Genomic DNA, 23,981 nt, shown 5'->3' on the forward strand with positions numbered 1-23,981 from the left:
CCATAGTTATCAGCCTATTCAGATTTTTTTATTCTTCCTGATTGAGTTTTGAGAGGTAGTATTTTTGTAGAATTATGTCCATTTCTTCTAAGTTTGAATAGAGTTGTTCATAGTAATTTTTTACAATCGTTGGTATTTCTGTGAAGTCTATTGTTATTTCACCTTTTTCATTTCTGATTTTATTTATTTGAGTTCTCTCTCTCTGACACTCAGTGAGCCTGCCTAGTGGTTCATCAATCGTGCTCTTTTCAAAGAACCAGCTTTTGGTTTTATTAATCTTTTGTATTGTTTTTGTTTTTGTTTTGTTTTATTTTGTTTTTTGTCTCTATGTCATGTATTTCCACTCTAATCTTTATTATTTTCTTCCTTCTGTTTATTCTGTTCTCTTCTTGTTGCTCTCTTTCTAATTCTTTTAGGTTGTAGAATTAGATAATTTATTACCAATTTTTTTTATTGTTTGAGGTAGGTCTGTAATGCCAGGAACTTCTCTCTTGGGGCTGCATTCACTGAGTCCATTACATTGTAGATTATTGTGTTCTCATTTTCATTTAGTTCCAGGATGTTTTTTATCTTATATCTCTTTGGTAACCCAATCACCTAAATATATAAAAGTCCAGTGACTGGAATGGTGGAATGACCAGAATGAGTGGAATAAACGGTGGCTATGACATACACTGTGGCAGCAAACCGGCCTGACTCAAGCCCTGATTGCCTTCCCCTCCGGCTGGCCCTGCCCTTGATTGGTCCCTCAACCCCAATTGGGAGTGGAGCTGGCTGGCCAACCAACTGAAGTTCCTCCCCCACCCAGCCCCATGTTAATAGGCTGCCTCCAACCACAATTGGGGGTGGATCTGGCAAGCCAATTGCCTGTAGGCTACCCCCCTGGCCACCTGGCCCAATAGGCCCCCATTGGGGCAGGATGGCTGGACCCCACCCATGCACAAATTCATGCATCAGGCCACTAGTTGTTTAATAACATGCTAGTTAGCCTCCAAGTGTTTGACTTTTTTTATTGTGTTTATTGTCATTTATTTCTAATATTATGCATTTGTGATCTGAGAACATGCTTGATATGATTTCTATATTCTTGAATTTGAAGAGACTTTGCCTGTGTCCCATTATGTGGTCTATCTTTGAAAATGCTATATGCCACATGAGAAGAATGTATATTCTTTAGTTTTTGGGTGAGATGTTCTGATCTGAGGGAGTAATTTAGGACTGATGTTATTTTGCTTATTTTTTGTCCAGAGTATTTATCTATTGCTGTCAATGGGACATTAAAGTCCCCTATTATGATTGTATTGCTGTTGATCTCTCCCTTAATATCTTCCAGAACTTTTTTTTATGTATTTGGGTGTTCCTGCATTGGGTGGATAAATGTTTACCAGAATTATATCCTCTTGTATTGATCCGTTTAGTATTATGAAGTGGCCTTCCTTGTCTCTTGTTATGACCTTCACTTTTGAAGTCTATTTTATCAGATATAAGTATTGCTACCTTAGCTTTTTTATTTCATTTTAATTTGCTTGAGAAATACTTTTCTATTCCTTAAATTTCAGTCTGTGTTCTGAGGTGGGTCTCTTTTAGACAGCATATATATGGGTCACGTTTTTTTTTTTTGTTTGTTTGTTTTTGTTTTGTTTTGTTTTGTTTTGTTTTGTCTTTATCCATTCAGCCACTCTATATATTTGATTAAAGCATTTAGTCCACTTATGTTTAAGGTTATTATTTATAGGTACTTGTTTGTAGCCTTTTTATTCTTTATGCCCATGTTCTTTCTTCCCTTTCTGTTTCTTCTTTTTACAATAGTCCCTTTAGCATTTTTTTTTATTTTTATTTTTTTTTTGCACTGCTGGCTTGGTAGTGCTAAAATCCCTTAGACTTCTTTTGTCTATGAAGCTCCTGATTTCCCCTTCAATTTTGAATGATAAGCTTGCTGTATAGAATATTCTTGGATTCAGTCCCTTGCTTTGCATTACTTTGTATAATTCATTCCATTCCCTTCTGGCCTGATGTGTGTCTGTTGAGAAATAAGTTGATAATCTAATGGGAGATCCTTTGTAGATATCTCCCTATCTCTCTCTCATAGCCTTTAAGGTCCTCTTTTTGTCAATAACATTTGCCATTGTAATTACAACAATGTATCTTGGTGTGGGTTTTGGGGGGGTTCATCTTGTTTGGGACTGTCTGTGCTTGTGTGAATTTGTTATTCCTCATATCAGGGAAGTTTTCTGTCATTATTTCTTCAAATAAGTTTCCTAATCCTTGCTCCTCTTCTTTTCCTTTTGGAACCCTTATTACATGTATGTTACTTTGTTTCATGTTGTCCCAAAGCTTCCTTAGACTCTCCTCTTGCTTTCTATTTTTTTTTCTCCAATAGCTGTTCAGATTGGGTATGTTTCTTTACTCTGTTTTCTAATTCAATAATTCAGTCCTCTGCTTTTTCTAGTCTACTGTTGAACCCTTCTATTGTGTTTTTTATTGTAGCTATATCATTTTTTATTTCCTCTTGATTCTTATATAAGTTGTTGATTTTCTCATCCATCCGGTTTATGAACTGTATGACCATTACTTTAGGTTTTTTTCCTTATCTATTGCATGCCTCTGTTTCATTTTCTGGTGATTTCCCCCCTTTTCTTTGCAGGTTGTTTCTTTGTCTCTCTATTTTCGCTCTCACTGAAGGGTTCAGGTGCCAAGTCACATGGGGCCTGTGGCTGAAGTGGAGGCCTAGGCAGAAGGGTCACACACCACAAGAGTCACTTGAGGGCCTAGGTGCTGAGATGCATAGGGCCTGTAAACATAGAAGCAGGTCAGTGGGAGGGTTATACACTTCAAGAGTCACCAGAGAGTCCAGGAGCTGGGACGTGGGGGACCCCTGGCCAAAAATCTGGTTGGCAGGAATGTTGCACATCCTGAGAGTCAGTGGAGAGCCCAGTCATCAGGACATGCAGCACCTGTGTCCACAGCAGCAGGAGTGTTGTGTACCCTGAAATTCACCAGAGTGCCCAGGTGCTGGGACATGTGTGAAATGTGGTGGCAGCAGCAGGTTGGCAGGTAGATTGCATACCACAAGAGTCATCAGAGTGCTCGAGCACTGGGACGTGCGGGGATGGTGGCAGCAGTGGTGTGTCGGCAGGAGTATTGCACCCTCTAGTACTCAAGAGAAGCCTGCAGCCAGGGATGCTGGTGTCTCGGTGTCCATGGGTCTGCAACTGAGGTAGCAGGTCTTTAGCCAGAGTGGCTCTAGGATCCCAGATGGTGTATAAGGCCAGTTCTGGTGTTGTTGAGGCTGGGCTCCTAGTCACAGCAGCTCTTCCCTTCAAAATGGCATGGTTTCTATGTGTGTGTGTTTTAATCCATTTTAAGAATGCTTTGTAATTTTCAGTGTATATGTCTTTCATGTTCTTTGTTACATTTATTTCTAGGCATTTTATTATTTTGGTTGCAATTGCAAAAGGATATTTTTTTCATTTCTTTTTCTGAAGTTTTATTGTTAGTATACAAGAAGGCAATGAATTTTTGCATATTGATTTTGTATCTTGCAACTGACTGTGTTTATTTATTCTTTTCAATAGTTTTTTGGTGGAATCTTTAGGGCTTTCTATATACAGAATACTCACCTGCAAAAAGTGATAGTTTTGCTTCTTCCTCTTTTATTTGTGTGCATTTTATTTCTTTCCTTTACCTTATTGCTCTGGATAGCATTTCCAGCTCTGTGTTGAATAAGAGTGGTGAGAGTGGTCATCTTCTCTTGTTCCTGTTCTTAGAGAAAAACCTTTCATTTTTCTGCCATTAGGTGAGGATTTATTATATATGGCCTTTATTAGAAATACTTTCCTTCAATTTATATTTTATTTAGTTTTTTAAATCATAAATGTATGTTCTATCATATCAAATGCTTTTTCTGTATCTATTGTTAAGATCATATGATTTTTATACTTTTGTTAATGTGGTGTTGATTGATTTGTGCATGTTGAATCATCCTTATTCCCATGAAATGAACTCCACTTGATTGTAATGTGTTATTATTATTTTCTTTTTATGTTTTTTCATACTCAATTTGCTAGTATTTTTTATTTTTATTTTTTTTGAAATTTTGCATCTGTATTTATCAGAGATATTGGTCCGTAGTTTCTTTCTTTGTGTTATCTTTTCCAGGTTTTGATTTCAGGATTGTGTTGACCTCATAGAATCTGTTAAGAAGTATTTCCTGTTTTTTTTAATTTTTTAGATGAATTTGAGATAGATAGGTTTTTAATTTTTTGAAAGTTTAGTATAATTCACTGGTGAAGCCACCTGGTCCAGGACTTTGCTTTTTAAGAAGTCGTTGATGATTGTATCAATTTCCTCACTACTGCTTGGTCTATTTAGAGTTTCCAATTCTTTATGATTTAGACTAGGAAGGTTATATAATTCTAGGAACTTATCCATTTCTTCTAGATTATGATCCTTTGTTTATCTGTGTTATCTGTGGTCATTTATCCTCTCTCATTTCTGTTTTTATTTATATGTGTTTTTTCCCTTTTTTTTCCCTATTGAGTCTAGCTAGGGGTTTGTTAATTTTATTAATCTTTTCAAAGAACCAGCTCTTTGCTTTATTAATTTTTATAGTCTTCTTGTTCTCTATTTCATTCAGTACTCCTCTAATTTTTATTATTTCCATTCTTCTGCTGTGTTTAGGTTTCTTTTGTTGTCCTTTCTCTAATTCTTTAAAATGTGATGTGATGTTTGTGTGTTTGTTTGTTTACTTGGGGGATATCTTGTTTCTTGAGAAAGGCCTGTAATGATATAAACTTCCTTCTTAGTACTGATTTTGCTGCATCACATAAGCTTTTATATGTTGTATTGTCATTGTCATTTCTCTCTACACCTTTTTATCTCATTTATTTCTTAATGGACCCAGTCATTTTTAGTAGTATTTTGTTTAATCTTCATGTATTTGTACCTCCTTTATGCAATTGATTTCTAATTTCAAAGCATTGTGGTCATAGAATATGCTTGGCATAATTTCAATCTTCTTACATTTTTTGATTCTAGTTTTATGACCCAACTTATAATCTATCCTTGAGAATGTTCCATGTGCAATGAAGAAGAATGTATAATCTGATGTTCCTGGAGGAAGGTTCTATAAACATCAATTATGTTCATTTTGTCTAGTGTTTCATTTAAGGTGATATTTCTTTATTGATTATCTGTTTGGTTGATCTGTCTAGAGCTGTCAATGGAGTATTAAGATCCCCAACTATGGTTGTGCTTTGATCTGTTTCCCCCTTTAATTCTGTGAGTAGCTGTTTTATATATTTCAGTGCTCCTTGGTTGGGTGAATATATATTAACCAGTGTTATGTTTTCTTGATGTAGTATCCCTTTTATCATTATAAAGTATCCATCTTTGTCTCTCATTATCTTTGTTATCTTGAAATCTATTTGTTAGATATAAGTATGGCTACACCTGTTTTTCTATGGATGCTATTTGCTTGGAGAGTCATTTTCCACCCTTTTACTTTAAATCTACCTTGGTCTTTGCAGCTTAGATGTGTCTCTTATAGGCAGAATATGGTTGAGTTTTGTTTTTTGGTCCACTCTGCTACTCTGTGTCTCTTTATTAGTGAATTCAGACCATTTATATTTAATGTAATTATTGACGTATGAGGATTTTCTATAGTTGTTTTTTCTCTTGTTTTCTGTTAGCTCTGTGCTTCCATTGGTTCTTTTCCTTTGTATTTTGGTCTGTTGTTTTTGTTTGGTGGTATTTAATACTTATTTCCTCTTTTTTAAAAAGCTATGTGTTGTGGTTTGGGGATTTTTTGTATGGTTATCATTAAGTTTATAAAAAATAAACTTGCATCTATACCATAGCTTTTTTTTTTTTAAACTGTGAGTGCATTTGATCTTTATCTTCCTTTGCCAGTTCAGATCTTTACCTCCTTCCCTTTAGTGTTTTTGTTGTCACAAATTATCCCTGCATATGCTGTACATTTTTGGTGCTCTTACTTGTAGTATTGTGACCTATGTTCTTTGTTTCAGGAGGGTAACTTCCTTGAGTATTTTTGCAATGGAGGTTTTCTGGTTATTAAATCCCTCAGCTGCTATATATCTGGGAATATTTTTATTTCTCCTTCATACTTAAAGGATAATTTTACTGGATATATTATTCATGGCAAATAATTTCTCTCTTTTAGATGTTTGAATATTTTCTCCCACTCTCTTCTGGCTTGTGCAGTTTCTGCTGAGATGTCAGATGAAATTCTGATGAGTTTTCCTTCATTTCCTTAGCTGATTTGATAAATTTTTTTTGTTATTAATTTTTGACAGCTTTAATACGAAGTGTCTTGAAGAGGGCCTTTTGGGTTGAAAAGGGCCTTTTGAAGTTGAAGTAACCCAAAAAGGCTCTGCTCTGTTTGCTTCTTAAATTCAAGTACCTAATTCTTTCCGTAGGTTTGGGAAGTTCTCATTCACTATTTATTTGAATAAACTCTCTGTTCCATGCTCTCTCTCCTCCTCCTCTGCAATGGCTATAATTATTGTATTGATTTTTTTTTTTTTTTTTTTGGATGGAGTCAGATAGTTCTCATTTCTAGATTACTATCTTCAATATCACTAATTCTTTCCTCCATCTGGTTAGCTCTGTTTTCTATGCTCAGTGGTTTACTCTTAATCTCTTTAATTTCATGCTTCATTTCCAGGATTTCTGATTGGTTCTTTTTTAAAGTTTTAATATTTTTGGTAAAGTTTTCATTTTGTTCATTGATTTATTTTCTGAGTGCATTGAATTGCTTGTCTGTATTTTTTTTTTTTTTTGCATATTGTTAAGTATTTTCAGAATTGCAATTTTGAATTCTCTATCATTTATATCACATATTTCCATGTGTTTTAGCTTGCTTTCTGGAGATTGTTCATTTTCTTTCTGGTCATCATAGTACTGAGGTTATCCATGGTATTTGCTGTCCTCCTTTGCTTATGCATTTATCTCTGAAGAGTTCTTTCTACTATTTCTAGTAAATGGTACTGAATCACAATATGTTTTACCATTCTGATCTCCCAGTCTTGAACATCTGTGGATTCTATAAGATAGTACAGCTGCACTGCTTGGGGATGGGGTTTGTTTTGCCCTCACTCTAATGGCAACCCCTGACCTCCATGGGATCCCATCCCAAGTTCTCCTCCTGGGGATCAGTCACAGGGGGAAATAGCCATTCTACTGTAATAGTTCTTGGTTTACAGATAATATGTTCCTGGACCCAACTACAGGGCAACAGGATGCAAGTTTTGGGAGTCCAAGCAGTGGCAGGGCTCTGTGGTTCCATTTCTTTGTCTGAAACACCACCTCTGTCCTGATTGATAGTGTAGTAAAGAGGTGCACAGCGGAATCCTATTCTCTGTCAGGCATCTGTTAATTCATTGTTTGCTCCTTCTATGCTTATCCTGCTGGGCTGTCCCTCTGCAGCTCTCTATTCCTCCTGGCCTAAGGAAGCTCCTGCTGCTGCCAGATTTCTCCCCTCTCCTGGCCAGCTGAGCCATTAGGCTGCAGGGTTGCATCTGTAGGCTGTCTTTTCCTTCCTTCCTTCCTTCTTGTTTCCCATTTATTTCCAGTTGCCCACCTTAGATGTTTCAATGCATGGATCTCTCAGTAGTGTGTCTGTGTTGAGAAGGGAGTTCTTGTTGAATTATAGTTGGTTAACTTGTTGAAATTTTAGGAAGAGAGGGCAAGGGGCTTTCTCACACCACCATTTCTGATGTCCAATAATTACTTTTTACTTTTTGGTACCGAGTCTTAAGCCAGCCAATCTTTAAAAAAATATGTAACAACTAAAATCATTTGATATGTGCTATTGTAAGACTTTTTAGTTAATCCCTTACTCTAATTTACACTATCTTTTCTTGTAGTCAAAAAGGTATCCGAAGATTAGGATATACATATTCACTTAGCGATTCTCTTCACAATCGGACACAATACAATGATGAGTATATTTGGAAGCTACATTCTAAAGAAGATTTTTTCAAAGTTAGGACTCCAAGAGAGATTGGGAGTCACAATTCTCACTCCAGTCAAGTAAGATAATACCTACATATCTATTTAATTTAATGCTGTATCAATAATCCAATACTGAGAGTTTGAATATATCACAAAGATCCTTCATCATCTACAGTTATGGTCCTTCTTAGACTATTTTGTCCACCTTTTCACATTTATTTCTAACTACTTCTTACCTATGCCCTCATTTTAAAATGAGGAAATTAAAATGAAATTTACATAGGGAAATTATAAGGGAAAGAAGGGGATTGAGAGAGAACTTGAATATTAAGAGACTTGAAAGACAAATTTGACAGGGGACAGTAGGTATCCTTTATATTTTGAGGGATTTCAGTGTAAAGGCAAACTGAGAAATATTTTAGTAACTAGAAGAGAAATAGGACAAAGAGAGAGTTTTCTTTTTAATATAGGAGAAATAAAGGCAGCTTGGGTACTGATGACAACCTCCCAGGAGAGAGAGAGGAATGGAAGTTGCAAGAGAGGTGAGAATTGTTAGGTAATGTGCTGGCATAGACTAAATGCAGGCTTTAGGGTACCAGGTGGGGTCAGGTCCTGTTTGGGTGACCAAGCAACTCTGCCAGCACAGATGTAGTAGTTGGCAGGTGATGTGGTATGCTGTGTAAGTTCTCTTTGTTGGCTTCTATTTTCTCAGGGGAATAGGAAGCAAAAGGGAAGAGAGGGAAGACAGAAAGAGGTAGGTTAAGTTCTAAGTTTTATAATCATAAATCTCTTTGCAGACAAATAGGAGAGAAGACTTTGAGCTCCCAAGGCAAAACAGCAGCTGTCTTACCTGTGGCCAGAGCTAAAATTCGTGGGTCGTCTCTTCCTTTGCTGTTGTCTGAATATTTCTAGTTGGAGGCACAGTTCTTTGGACTTTGCAATGATATATTTTTCATTAACATAAAAGTTAAGGAAATGATAAAGTTTACCTGTGTAAACTGATAGCTTTATAAATGCGTGCTTCCTGTGGCCAGGCACAATGGGACATCTAGCTGAACTTGAGAAGACTTATAAGAATATGTACACACATGCATGAACATACGAACCACTAGGTGGATTTTCTTGAAAATTGTGTTTTTATTCATAGAACGTCTTTCACTGGACTCTACCTCCAAGTCACTCAACACCAGTGAAGAGCCACCTCCCTTGGAAAATTGCTGCTTCGATGAGCGAGGTCAGGAAACTTGTATCAAATCAGTTTACTTCCCGTACTAGGAGAGACTTTGTGGACAAAATAGTGTTTTTATTGATAGGACTTCTTTCATTGGACGCTACCTCCATTTCACTCAACAACAGTGAAGAATTACTTCCCTTGGAAAATTGCTGCTTCCATGGACAAGGTCAGGAAAGCTGTATCTAATCAGTTTATTTCCCATACTAGGAGAGACTTTGTGGACAGAGCTGAAGGTAAGTGTGCCCATTTCTCTTCTTTACTGCTAATGCACTAGGGACTAGAGTCCCAGTTATCTCTTGAGTCAAGTAACTCACAGGATAGACATGGGAAAACTGCAATTTACCAACAGAAACAGACAAGTATAAATGCAGCATGTTGTGAGAGGTGCTGGATGCTGTAGGTGTGAACAATGTGACATTTAGATCGACCTGGGGAGCGAGTCCAGGAAAGGCTTCTTGGGATGAAGGACAAAGACAAATAGCCAGGTGAAGATGAAGGTGTTAAGTTAAACATTCTATTTTCAATTCTGAACTGCTTATTTACTATTCTTTAAAATTAGAACTTTTATTAAACGAGTTCATGCATACACTTACAGATAGTTCCCTACAAGCTCATAATGAACAGCAGCAGTTTCTTTACCCATCCCTCCATGCCCAGTCCTACTACACATTGATAATGATTTTCAGTCATTCAACTGTTTTTTTTCTTATGTCATCCTCTGTATTGTAAAATACTGTGTTCATATTGCTATTTTTTGGTCCATCAATTTTAGGCATTATTATTTACTTTACTGTATGGCAGTTGAGGATTAGTCTCTCCTATAACTCTTCCTCACTCTTCCTCCATCCATTTTCTCAAAATAATTATATTATAAAATTTTGGTTAATTAAAATGTTAGGTGTTATATTATGATTATAATATGATATGTTATAATATTTACCACTGAACCAGGTGTTATTTCATGATTATGTTTCTTTTTACTTTTTTCTACAAGAATTAATAACCTTTTTTTAAAATTTGTTTAATTTTCTATACGCCTGTCACTAATTTTTTTCAAATACTTTGTCACACATTTACCAAGATTTTCCCCAAATAAAGTTCCAGACATTGTATCAGTTTGATATTTTACTTGAGAGCTGATACCTTCCATGTCCTCTAATCTAGAAGAATTGCTCTGTAAATTTGCCACCCAACTGTGTCCTGGTACTTTTTCATTATTTGGGCATTTCTTTGCTCTCTTCCTGCCCTGAATCTTATTTCCTGAGTCCACATACTTCCCCTCCCTCATTTTGTTAAAACACATCTTCTAGTAGCTTACTATTACAGATGATGTAGGAGGAACAAAATGAAAATATCTTTTTTTCTTTCATTATATTTGTTGATAGTTTGTCTGAGTATAGAATTCTAAGATGATAATCATTTTCCCTCAAGTCCCTCAAATGATTTTTAGCACCAAGGACTGTTATATAACAGACTGATGTCATTTTGATTCCTGATTCTTTCATATATTTTCCTGGAAGTTTTTATGATCTTCTCTTAATTCCAGATACTGTAAAATTTCATGTTTTCATGCACTAGTGAGAATATCATTTATTATGTTGGACAATCAGAGATTTTTTAATCTCGAGACTTATGACCTTTGATTTTAGAAATTGTTCTCATATACTTTTCCCCTATTTTTCTCCCATTTCTTTTCTCTGTTCTCTTCTGGGACTCCTATGAGTTGGTTTGATCCTTCAATTTTCTTAATTTCCTCTCCTAGTATCTTTTTCTTTGTATTTTTATCATGTTTAATTAAAATGTTTATTTACTTTTTTATTTTTTTAATATATTTTATTGATTTTGTACAGAGAGGAAGGGAGAGAGATAGAGAGTTAGAAACATCGATGAGAGAGAGTCATCGATCAGCTGCCTCTTGCACACCCCCTACTGGAGATATGCCCGCAACCAAGGTACATGCCCTTGACCGGAATCGAACCGGGGTCCCTTCAGTTCCTGAGCCAACGCTCTATCCATTGAGCCAAACTGGTTTCAGCAACTTTTTAATCCAAATCTTTATGTTTTAAATTTCCAAGCTCTCTTTCTTCTCCTCTCTGAATATTTTCTAAAAATAATATGCTATTTTTGTTTTATGATGCAGCAATTCTCATAAATTTTAGGATATTTATGATATACTTTTTAGTACTTTTATCTGTTCTTTGTTTAATATCTATTTTTCTCTGTTTCTTAATGGTCTAGTGAAAATCTAAGGGCTTTTTTGTTCATATTTATAAGGGAGTGAAGGTAGATATATTATGAAGCTAATAAAACTTAAGTCTCACTTTTGTGGACTTTTTTTCTTAAATTGTATTTACTTAAAATATTAAGCTACAGGGTTCACAAAATCTACAAGGGTGGTATTCAAATATGATTGGAATCTACATACAGAGATGGGGCTTGTTGGTTGGTGCTTAACTTAGGTGGTGAGCTCTCTTTTGTTGGGAAACCCCCAATGCCAATATTTGTAGATCAGTCAGTTTTTCCAGAAAGGTAAACATTGTTATTGGTATTCTAAGAGCAGTACTGGGCAAGGGGCTAAGACCTTCCTGCTTGTTGGGCATTCTATTCCTAAATCCCTCCTTTTTCTCTGGTCCAGAATCTCCCTACACCCTTCTCCTGTTATTGGTATACTGGAAACCAGAACTTCTTTGGTTCAAGTTTGCACTAAATAAATTTCTGGTTAGGAAGGAAATAAAATCAAAATATCTCCATATTGCAGATAAGCATTAAGGGTCATGGAAAAGCATTTGAAATGTCAGAATTCTTTTAAAAATGTCATTGGGCTTCCAATCAAAGCTGTCCTTTCAGTATGCACAAATTACCATGTGTTTCTTATGTAAATAAATGCTAAAGACTTGTCAAGACACCCTCCAAATTTCTTAATTCCATTTGCTTTTCTCTCTCCTATAGCCACTGCCTTAGTTCGGGTTACCAATATCTCTCCCTTGAATGACCTCTAATCCAACTCACTTTTCTGGTTTTGTCTCCTCTAGTTTATTTTCCATCGTATAGTCAAAGTGAGTATAAATTATACCATTTTCTATTTTAACATCCTTCAAGGGCTCCCCATTGTCATCAGGGTCCTGTGCAATCTGGTCCTTGCCCACTGCTCCAGCATTTCCCCTCACCAGTCCCCACACTATGTGATCACTTTCCATCTACCAGACTCACCAAGCCATCCTCCAGACTCACCAAGCCTTACACCTCAAACACACTGCTGCTTCTCTGTAAACTGCCTCTCCCTTTCTTCTTTTAGCCCATGTCCATTCACCATTTAGGTCTAAATGCAAGCTGATTTTTCTCCCAAGAATCTTCTCTCATCCCCCAAGTTTGGATCAATGGCTCTCCCATAGGTTATTATAATTCCTCTTCTACAGCATTTTTCACATTGTATTGTAACTATCTCTTTTTTGGTATTTGTTTCTCTCATGCAATAATTTAAGTTTTGGAAGCTCAGGGATCACAAATTACCTGAGTGTACTCATAATTAAATTATGGTAAACAAGTAAGAATCACTAAAAAGTACTTTCTCCTCAAAAAATTCAGGCTTGGAGAATTCTGGTTAGATGACTTAGAATAGTAAATAAAAGCAACAGAATTGGTTCTCACTTGGCTATAGATTATGTGCTAAGGGTCCTAGTGGTTTTAAATGGTCCTTGCTGTAGGTTCACTTTTGGATTGGATCTTTCAACAGATGTCACACCTAATCTTAAAGGAGCCAGTTTGTCTCTTTGGGCTCTAAGTGATGTAGTATTTGTTACCATTATCAAATGGAAAAGAAACTAGTGGGACCTGAGCTCCTGAGGAGAGGGATGATCCTGGCCTTGGAGGGGTGGTTAGCTTTGGGCCAGGAAGTCTTGTCTGAACATACTTCAGTTATCACTATAGGGAATTCAGGTGTTAGTTAGGCCCCTTTGTATCAGGAACTTCTCTCCTTAATAATGCTGAAGAAAATCATTTATAAAGGCAATGAAAGCATTCTTTGAGAATTAATAACTGAGAATTATTTTATGCATTTATTACATAGGCAGTCACTAGTGTTTGTTTCAGATTAATTGCTAATCAATAGCAATTATGTTCTAATTTTTCTTTTGTTCACTCATTAACTTAGTAAATATTCAAAGAGGTCTATTACTGTAAAAAGTACTAAGGATCAGTAAAGAATATAACATAATCTTTTTCTTTAAAGAAACTCTGGGTAAGTCTCAGCCCCAATTATTGTATTTTCTGGGTCTTCATCACCAATTGCTCTACTTCTGTGTTGGTCCATCCTGGTGTACATAAACTAAGCCCTCCAGAACCTTCAGAGCCTGGTTCCCAACTTATCTCTCCTGCTTCCCCCTCAGCTGCTTTTCTCCACCCTGCATACCTTCCACTCCCGGCCGACAGACTACATTTTATGAATACACTGCACTTTTTGCTTCAGTCTTGGTTCTTTGTCAAACACTCCTTTTATTATGTCTGCCTTTTAATTCTCATCTTCCTTCCCTTTCAATAATAGAGCTCATTACCCTCTCTCTGGGCTTCTGTAGCACCTATTCAAGGCTCTGAATCAGTGATTCTTAATCATATGAGAAGATTGTTCACAATATACTAAGTGCCTGGTTCCCTTGTGCTAGAGATTCTCAATGTCTGGGATGAGGTTCAGCAGATATAATTTGGAAAAATCATCCCAATTATTTCTGATGCATGATCTTCATGTGATAATTATTGTTCTAAGTGTTATGCTTGCAAGACATCACATTCCAAATGTGTTTGTACTGTATCTATCTTTTTAATCATACTTATTTGAGGTTATCTTAAGGTAGAACATTGGCTTAATTATCTCTAACCTTGGCATGGCACACATATAGGAATGAAACACATTTGCTTTTGAGTAGGAACATCAAGAATTTTGACAGGAATTTGTTTTTCTCCTATGAAGCTCTTAGTAATTTATAAAATCCAAGTTATAGATGGTGTTAGGAACAGTGCCAGATGATTTTCTAAAGTATTTTAAGGATCTCTGATTTTGAGCTCTAGAGTTTCCTCCTCTCTATAACCTTGTATTCTCCTAAGGCAACTTATAGGTTCATTATGAGGAGCATTGAGTACCCACCCACATCCTCTCTTCCTGAGTCATACAAATTAAATGCATGCTGATCTATACAGAGATAATTTTTTAAAAATCAATAATAAAATGCTCCTGGGTGCCAGTAGATGACATCATGTATGTATGATGTACAATGTACATTTGAATATATTTTGAAAAGATCTATTGAAAAACCTCAGAGAGAAGACAGGGGGAAGGGGTTAGAGATCAACCAAAGGACTTGTATGCATGCATATTAGTATAACCAATGGACACAGACACTGGGGTGGTGGGGGCTTATCCTGGGGGATGAGAGTGGCAGGGGGGGTGATCAGTTGGCCGGCGGGGGTGGGAGGGGGGGAAGAAGGAGACATAAAAAAAAAACTAATTGGGAACAAGAATTGACTTTAGTTTCAATAGTAATTGACACTCTTTGGACAATGTTTGTGACATCCATGGTTTTAACATCTTTTTCCTGAATAAAGTTGGGGGTGTGTACATCTGAACTAACATTTTGTAGCAAGAATTAAAGGTGAACTCATCTAAGTGAGATGGTTATGACCATCTCCTCTAGAATCTGGTCGAGTGCTTATGGAACCTAGCATTCAATTAGTGCTTAATAAATATTTAATGATTATAGATGATGATTATAAAATATTTGTTAGCAGAGTTATTTCAAAGAAATAATAGTGGTATTGTCCACTAACAACAATGATGTTACCTAACCCTCCATCAGTAAGGGATAAGCTTTGAGTGGTTCTTTCCAGGTAATGGGGATGATATGCAATGCTCCATCTAGGGCTGCCAGGTGCAGCAAATGAAAATATAAGATGTCCAGTTAAATTTGAATGATATAAAGTATATAAATAGAGTACTTATCTAATGTTATACTAAAAAATTATACATTATTTAAAATTAAAATTTAACTGGCATCCTATGCTTTATATGGCAATCCTAGCCCTATCTAAAACACCTCTCCCTGCTCCCTAACCCTGCCACAAGGACAAGGCAGGCCTGCTGGAGTGAGGAATGCCTCTTGAGAACAAAGAGCACTCCTTACCAACAAAACAAGTATTCATTAGAAACTGCTTCTAATCACTTGAGCATATACTTCCTGTGCCTGATAAAGCAGAACATAATTTCTTGGTTGAAATTGACCATACCACTAAATATAAAAAGAGTGAGGTTTAGTGTGATAAAGTGGAAGCTACTGCCAGAGGCTAAATGGAATGAAAATATGACGCTATTTAGAAATAACTAACTAGGAGTAGGAGTAATCATTGCCTTTCGTTTCCAACCCCACCCCAGCTCAGAAGATTAAGCAAAGTTCTCATATGTTTCTGGAATGGAAAAAGTTACTTTCCCACCCCACAGACACTGAATTTCGACGCAATTACCAAGTTCCAGCTAAAATTCCTGAGTTTCAGGATTTTACTTTCAAATATGGAGGCTACTCAAGGCTACCAATTGCTTCTCAGGGCCTAGGTAAGTGCACTTGTAGCTTTTATTTATTTTATTTTTCACATGTAGCTTTTAAAAAATTTTTACTTCTCATCTGCTTTCACTTTTGTTCTTGTTATTGTTAATACTCACCCAAGGACATTTTTCCATTAAATTTTAGAGAGAGTGGAAGGGAGGGGGAGAGACACAGAGAGAGAAACATTGATGTGAGAGAGACACATTAATTGGTTGCCTCCTTCATGCACTCTGACTGGGGCCTGGGATTGAGCCTGCAACCTAGGTACATGCCCTTGACCATAATCAAACCCATGACCTTTCAGTCTGTGGGTGATGCTCTATCCACTGAGCCAAACCAACTACGGCTCACCTATAGTTTTCAAGCAACTTTAGGGCAACCTACTTGGATCCTCTCCCTGCTAGGGGGAGTCCATCTATCACTGAATTTTGCTGCTGCTAACAAAAAAGAAAAACAAACAAAAATTAAGCAACTTCATAGATGTTATGCTCTTGCTTAAAGATTCCTTTTAATCTTAATAAGAGTCTCAGAGAATGCTAGTAATCCCTGCATGGAATTAAAACTACGCCTCCACAGTGCCTCACCTCAAATTCAGGAAATGAGTAAGTCTCAAAGAGAAATTACTGCTTATTCCAAGAGAAGAGTCATCCTCAGCCTGGGAGGGACAGGTGTTGGGATTGGGGGACATCTCCCTCCATTATAATATGAAAGGAAAGATTCAGTTTCTATAAATTTATAGCAAAATTGTTTGGTCAATTATTCACTGAAAGTTTAGCCACAAGGCACACACCCTTCAAGCATCTTCATATTTAAGAGGTGTGTGTGTATGTGACTGAGATTTCTATTGCTTTTAACAGAAAAAGTTCTGTGACCCAGCCACCTCCACGCTGTTGGTTGAGAACAGAGTGTCATTTTGAGATAGTGATTTATTCCTGGCATAAAGTTGGGACCAAGGAGTACTTTACACAGAAATCACAGAACAGACGCTCAGCATCTGGGGTTAGAAGGTAGCCGAGAAGTGACTTGTTCTAGATTCTCCCTTCCTATGTGAGTCATTGCTAAATCATACTTGCCAAGGGATGATATCATCCCTGCTCAGACTCTTCAGAGGAGTACTCATTCCCAAGGAATGCCTTTGTTCTTAGATATTTTAACTGTTTGAAAGTCCTGAACAGTTAGAATCTTCCTTGCTCAACTTCTAGCAAATTATTCTTCTTCCCACAGAGTATAAATCTATTGTTCTATGAAAACCTTAGTACATGGCTTCTAATTCTCCTGCACTAAAAACATTTTCAGAACCTAAAAATACTTCTCAGATGTAGTGTCCAATCCCCTCACCTACCCAGTCCCTCCATCTGGCCAATGGTTCATTTCAAGGAGGCAACTTAGAACTGAAGCAGTACTTAAGTTGTTCTGGTTTACAAAGATTGGACAAATTGTGGACAGATTCTCATATCATCTTAATTGCTTTTATTTATTTATTTATTTATTTATTCATTTATTTATTTATTTTTGGTAACTCCATGACTACTAGAACTTACATTCAATGAGCAATGTTCAGAATCAAATGTAAGTGGCCTTCACCTCACACCTTCATTAGTCTGAATGTGCAATGAGTGCTGACTGTACATGCCATCCTTGTTCCAAACTGCTGCTCCTATGGCACCTGGTGGAGGCCTCTTTATGGGTGAGTCCCAGTCTGCCCAGGAGATGGCATGAAAGGGAAATGAAGCAGTAGGTGAATGCTATCATCCTAACATGCTGACCTGCAGAAAATTTGGTTCCAGGGAAAACTTCTTTTCTGAAATTAGTGGTCAAACTCCACCTTCTGGTCATCAATTCCAGCTCCTCCTATTCCCACAGCAACAGTGCTAAGTCCCAGCCACTCTGCCTGCTGAGCCTCTCACACAATGCCTCCCGTTCCAGCACCATTAAGTAGACAGGTTGGACTCAGGGCTGTCCGGGCGTGCTCAGCCAATAAGTGCCTTGCTTGGTGACAACCTCTGTGTCTTTTCTTCCCTGGTGTCTCCCTAGTCCCTTCCGTGCTATACAGCCACATTAAGAATCAGGACTGCACAAAGAAGCAGACCATCTACCAGAGTGACTACGGGAAAGCCTACCTGGATTTCTTAATGATCTTGAACTCATTTACTCCCTCACAAATAGCTGAGTACCTGCAAAGTGTCCCTTGCAAAGGTAAGATGAGGCCTTGAGTTACTTGTTCATGAATTTACAGGTCATAATACATTGTTTTACACCAAATAGAAATTATTCCAACTTCCAAACACTGTAGTTAAATAGTCACAAGAAAAAAAAAATATTGCTTAAAAAATCCATAGTTTTTGTGCAAATTTCAACCCATTGAAATTAAATTTTCCTTAAAAGAGGCCCCAGTAACTATATTCCCACTTATTAAAAAGAAAACAGAGCTTTTCATTCATTTCTGACCTTACTTGCCTGTGGCTGAATTGTTTCAGAGTGACTTTTGCTTAAAGTTAATGGTTTTCTCCAGTTGCTGTGTGTACTGTCTCATGGATTTATTTTATTCTGTGTAGTCTTTATTTCCTTGGTAGTACTTTACTGTGACAGGCATTTTAGAGTACATGAATATTTTCACATGTCATATCCTCAAAAACAGCAAGTGCCATTCCCAGTACCTTGTTGACCCCTCCACCTAACAGGGACTTATCCCAGCTTGGGGCCTAGTGACAGGAATCTACTAGGGAGCATCTCAGGGCAACTGGCCAGTCCAAACATGGAAAGCGTGAACTCAGAGAATGAAGGGGAGGAAATGACACTCATCTGACAGCTGCCTCTCAGCACCCAATGCTAGTGTTGATGCCCTATTACTCCTCATTTTTAAGCACATATCCAATGAAGACGTGTATATTTATTTAAAATGTATACATATACCACTAAACTAATGTATTATGTATATTATAAATCAGAAAAAAATGTGGAAGGAGAAAATAAGAACAAACATAATGGAAGTTCTAGTATTTCTCCTTGCACCCAGTGGACCATCTCGTTCACCCTACCTGTGTTCTGGGCAGTGGTGGTCACTGCCTTGTTCCATGTCCTGTGGTCAGGCTTGAACTCAGGAGAACTTCTACCAGCTGCTCATTAACCTTCCACCTTCTCTTGAGTCCCCAATTTCTGTCAGCAGCCATGATCAGAAGAGCTTCTTCTGAAATCCTGGATGAAACTCTTTTATTCATGGATCTGCTGCCCCACACCAGACTGAAACCCTGCTGGAGGCAAGACTAAAAAGGGGATATGTGTGTGAATGTGCTTGTGTGTGTGTGCTTGGTTATATGGTGTGTGTTTTTTAATTAATTTATTGATTGATTAAGGTATTATATATTTGTCCTCAACCCCCATTCCAATCCCCCACCTCCCCACTCATGCCCCCACCCCCTGTGGTCCTTGACCACCGGTTAGGCTCATATGTATGCACATAAGTCCTTTGGTTGATCTCTTCCTTTTATCCCCACCCTCCCTTTGAGGTCCAACAGTCTGACCCTTGGCTCCTTATCTCTGGGTCTGTTCTTGGTCATCAGTCTATATTGTTCACCATTTCCCCTAGATGAGTGAGATCATGTCCTACTGGAAATATACTTATAATAATAAAAAATGAGACAAGCTATAATTGTTATGCTAAGAGGCATATGAATCAGTCTGTAGTGAACTTCTTTCTGGGTTGTTTTGTGTGTGTGTGTGTGTGTGTGTGTGTGTGTGTGTGTGTGTATCTGGGGGCTAGGGGAACCTCCCCTCCTCACAGACTAAGGGCTGATTCCCAAAGGCCCCTAAAAGAGTTTGAGTGTTGGTCTCAAAAAGGTACCAGTAACAGATGTCCTGCCTTGCTCTAAGGCAGAAGCAAAAGTCTGTACTTCCCATCGGGAACTTCATTCCTGTTAACAAATGCCTCTGGGCCAGTCTGACACTCAGAAAGACATGGAGGGGCTCCTTGAAAGAAAGAGTCCACTGCTCAAATCTTCCCAGGAAGCAGAGCAGATGTGTGCAGTGGGCCAAGCCTGCTCTTGAGCCTTTCGCCAGTTTTGGTTCAGATGTACAAAACCATTATCTGCATTTTATCAGGGTTCCACTAACCTATAGAAGCCACCATCTGTTTGACCCTGTAGATTGAGTATCTCTGTCTTCCAGAAGCAGATGCTCCCATCTGCCCAGAATTTGGGACACAGATGGAGCTGTCCCTTCTCTGCCCACATGGAAACCATGCAGGCTGCAGGTCCCCTCTGTTCTTGTCTGTGTATCATTTGCAATCAGAGCCTCAGCCATGTGTCCTGAGTGTGAATAAAAACTCCTTAGAGTGCTCTGGCAGCCTCTGCTCCACTTGGATTAGCCTCTGCTCCACTTCCTTGGGTAAACTGATCCTTCACGGAAATACTGTCCCCGGTTGAGCTTTTCTCCCTGGATGGTTGAGACATGACAAGGTAGCTTTGGGGCCAGTCTAAGTATTGGTTTCTTCTTAGCTGGCCTGCTTCCCTGGTTCCCTTGGGACAGCATAGAGGACAGGCACCCCAATGCTCAGGCCCTGCAGCCTTGCCATTTTGCACTGACTTGAGTCATGTAAGATTTGCTTCTAGTGGGTTCTAGTTTTTCTTTCTTAGCTTTGCTTTGGAGTGGCCTATACATCAATGCCAGCTATGCCAGAGGCTGACAAGCAAGTAGGAGGCTCCCTTTGAATTCTAAAGCCAAAACCTCTTGACATGTCCACTGTCTGGGATGACACTAATACTTTTCAGCTGGCAAATATCTCAGCAGAGCTCATTTGTGTCAGAGCTGACCAGGAATGCAAGAGAATGCAAACTGGGCAGGTATGTTAGGCCGATTTATCACCACAGCGTAAATTATTTTATGGAATTATACCTCTTAGCACAGGAGCCCATTCAGGTATAGTTTGAAGGAGAGAGGAGAAAGGGGAAGGATCAGTATAATGGCCTAAGTCAGGGGCTGGGGAGGTGGCGGGGTGACAGGGGACTGGGAAAACTCCAGGAAGACGCAAAATAAAGCCTGAGAAGGAGGAAGGAGCAGCAGCTGATAGTGAACTTTTTGTTCTGCTAACTCCATGTGTAGCTCTTTGGTATTGAGTTTCTGTATTTACAACTTGAGGAAATTGAACTAGATGTCTGTAGTGGCCATTCTGTTCTCAAAATGGGTTTAATCTTCAAGTGATGCAAACATGAGCAGCTTATCCTTTGGGCCTCTGTTATATATTAGTAAAGACAGTCATCTCCCCACTTACTCCCCCTTGAAAGACAAAATTATCTGAAATCTGCTTTTCAGAATTTTCAGCTAATATTCTCCCCCTGACCCCCATCTGTTCCTCCAATTAAAACTTCTATGAATATGGCTATTCAAAGGGATTTTCTTCCTAAGGTGTATTCAGTATTGTTAAAAATGCATTTATTTACTCATTCAATCAGCATTATTAATTGAATACCTATAACACTCACTTGTTACAAAGATACATAAAAAATAAACCCTCCTTCTTAGGGGGAGACAATGCATAGTTACCATGGCTTGTCAATCAAATACTCTGTAGGTCCAGTAGAAGCCTGTGAGGGGTACTCCCAACCCATTGGGCTGACAGTAGTTAGGGAAGGCTGCTCAGAGGAGGCCTCCTCTGTGTAACAAGGATGAATTGGGTGACAAGGAGAAGTAGGGCTATTCCTAAGAAGATGGAACAGCATAATCAAAATCTTAGGGTCTAAATCAGCATCTATGCATAATAAATGGGGATAGCATTTGGATTACAACTGGCAGCCTTTTTGATCAGTTTTAAATTGCCATTAAATTTGACACAATTTCATCCTTTTTATTAATTTATGCCAAACTTGATTCATCTTATATGCTTATCTTTGGTATCAAAGATATTTTTTGTTTCTCCTAAAATCAACTATTTGATATAAGATTAAAATACAGAGACATTTTAGGCTAAAAATTAGGACTGACAGTAGCCAATATTGGCACCATGGAGCAATACATTGCTAGTAGTTGTACAATAGTACAATTACTCTGAAAAGAGATATGAAAGTTTCTCATAAAGTTCAATATATACCTACTCTATGATCCAGAAATTCCACTTCTACATACTTACTTCCCCGTCCTACCCCCCAACCCCCCGCCCAAAAAAAAAAAAAAAAATCAAGGCCCACAAAAAGACGTGTACAAACATGTTTAGAACCATTGTATTCTTGATAGTCCCAAACTGGATACAATCTAAATCTCCATCATCAACAAACTGTGATATACCCACATAATGAAGTACTACTAGCTAATAAAGAATGAATTATTGATATATTCAACAGCAGCTATGAACCTCAAAAACAGTGTGCTGAGCAAAAGAAGCCAGATACCAAATAATATATTTTATATTATTCAATTTATTCTAATGTCTACAACAGGCAAAACCTATCTATGAGGAAGGAGATCCTAGAATCTTAACTATCTTGGGGCTGGAGGTATTGACTGGGACAGAGTATGATAGGTTTTTGGGGAGGCAGTGGACATGATCTACCCTAAAATATGGGTGTGAATTATACATATGCAGGTGTCAAGCCACTGGAAGATTAGTACATTACACTTTTCATAAAGTATAAATTTTCAAAAAGTGTGAGATTTCAATTTAAAAAAATGTTGGGGTCCAAAGGTCTGGATAGGATAGTGATGGTTCAAAATTAAATGTGAGATCACAAAAACAAATAAATATAAGCCTAATTGGAGAGAAAACAGGAACATGTGCACACACAAACAAACATCTGATCTATAGATCAGATCTCAATGGCTTTGAAACATTGACCATAATAACATGTGACCACTGCATTATTCCTTTCTTTAGATTCTTCTGGTTTGAGTTGCACAGGTGACAATTGCTAGGCCTGAGCAAAGTTTTACAGCTCCACTCTGTACTATTTAAAAATACATAATTAAGACTAGGGAACCACAGATATTCAGGCCAGGCAAGATTCTTTGTTTTCAGACAGGAGAACTGAAGGGCCTTCTCATAGTCATTTAACACTCAAAAAAAATAAAGCCTACCAACATTGGTGGAAAGAAAAACAGCCCTGGCTTCAAGAGAACTTTTGGAATAATGGTCTCTGTTATTTATCATCCCTATGTACTACTATGAACCCAGTGATAAAAGGGTAAAGCTATAGTATTTATTGAATATCTTTATGGACCAGGCACTGGCTAGGTGCCTCACACACAGCATTCCTAACCATCCCCACACCTATGTAAGGTAATTACTCTTGCCTGTATTCAAAGATAAGAAAATAAAAAAGGAGGTCAAATGATTTGCTAATACTTGCCAGTGCAGAACTGAAACCTACATCTGTTTCATTCTCAAACCCATGCTCTTTCCATAAAAACTTGCTAATCCCTTGAATATTATTTGCTCTATTTAATCAGTAATCACACAACTGTGCCTTTTTAGCCATTACACATAATATTCTTTGATTACTTTGGTTTCATCAAATTTGTACATAGAGTACTATTAAAAGATATTTGCCTCTCTCCTAGAATTTTTCTATTTAGCACTTAAGTAGTTAAATGGAAATTTTCATCCTATTTTTCTTCGTAATTTCAGACAGAAAAATTCTTCATCGCTTTATTCGCTCTTACTATCGCATTGACAAAGAGATGGAAAAGCAAAACAGTCCAAGTGAAGAAAATCTGAAAATCAATGAAAGGGCCTGTGGGGCCATTTTATAAAAAATCAAAGAGAAACAATATCCAAATTGTTCCAAATATATTCATGACTTTGTCTAATTTTGTTTTCTTTCAAGGCTATAAATCCCTGCCCCATACCCCAACAAAGCTCTTAACTGTATCTCTGTCTCTCCTCCTCCCTTCGTTTTCTCTAAAAATATCCTTGGTTGAAGCTTAAAAAAAAAAAAATTAAGTATTTTCCTATTCTCTATTGGGTACTTAATTTGTGATTTTAATTTAGACTTACTCTTTGAAACAGAAATTAAGTGTAAGAGGTTTCTTAATTTTCTAATAATTACAGGATTAAAAATATTTTTAATATTAATTTTGTATTTGAAAGTACAAAAAAACTGCTTTGGGAAATTTAGCAAAGTTTTCTCTTATACCAAGTAAAGAGTTAATTTGTATATTACATAAATATAAGAAAAGAAAAAATGTATAGTTTATTATAT

The 23,981-nt window shown here is 37.4% G+C and overlaps 1 protein-coding gene across 1 annotated transcript in view; it reads left to right on the top strand.

The window, feature by feature from the left end:
- Positions 1–23,646, top strand: part of TEX26 (testis expressed 26) — a 38,450-nt gene extending 14,804 nt beyond the window's left edge. Inside the window, exons 3-8 of the mRNA XM_036456510.2 lie at positions 7,887–8,052; positions 9,122–9,208; positions 9,288–9,441; positions 15,627–15,803; positions 17,830–17,991; positions 23,408–23,646. Of these exons, the coding sequence (XP_036312403.1) occupies positions 7,887–8,052; positions 9,122–9,208; positions 9,288–9,441; positions 15,627–15,803; positions 17,830–17,991; positions 23,408–23,532 (871 nt within the window). The 3' untranslated portion in view covers positions 23,533–23,646. The remainder of the gene's footprint in view (positions 1–7,886; positions 8,053–9,121; positions 9,209–9,287; positions 9,442–15,626; positions 15,804–17,829; positions 17,992–23,407) is intronic.
- The last annotated feature ends 335 nt before the right edge of the window (positions 23,647–23,981 follow it).

The sequence above is a fragment of the Pipistrellus kuhlii genome, unplaced genomic scaffold (assembly GCF_014108245.1).
Source record: "Pipistrellus kuhlii isolate mPipKuh1 unplaced genomic scaffold, mPipKuh1.p scaffold_m20_p_3, whole genome shotgun sequence".
In the NCBI taxonomy this organism is placed as follows: Eukaryota; Metazoa; Chordata; class Mammalia; order Chiroptera; family Vespertilionidae; genus Pipistrellus; species Pipistrellus kuhlii.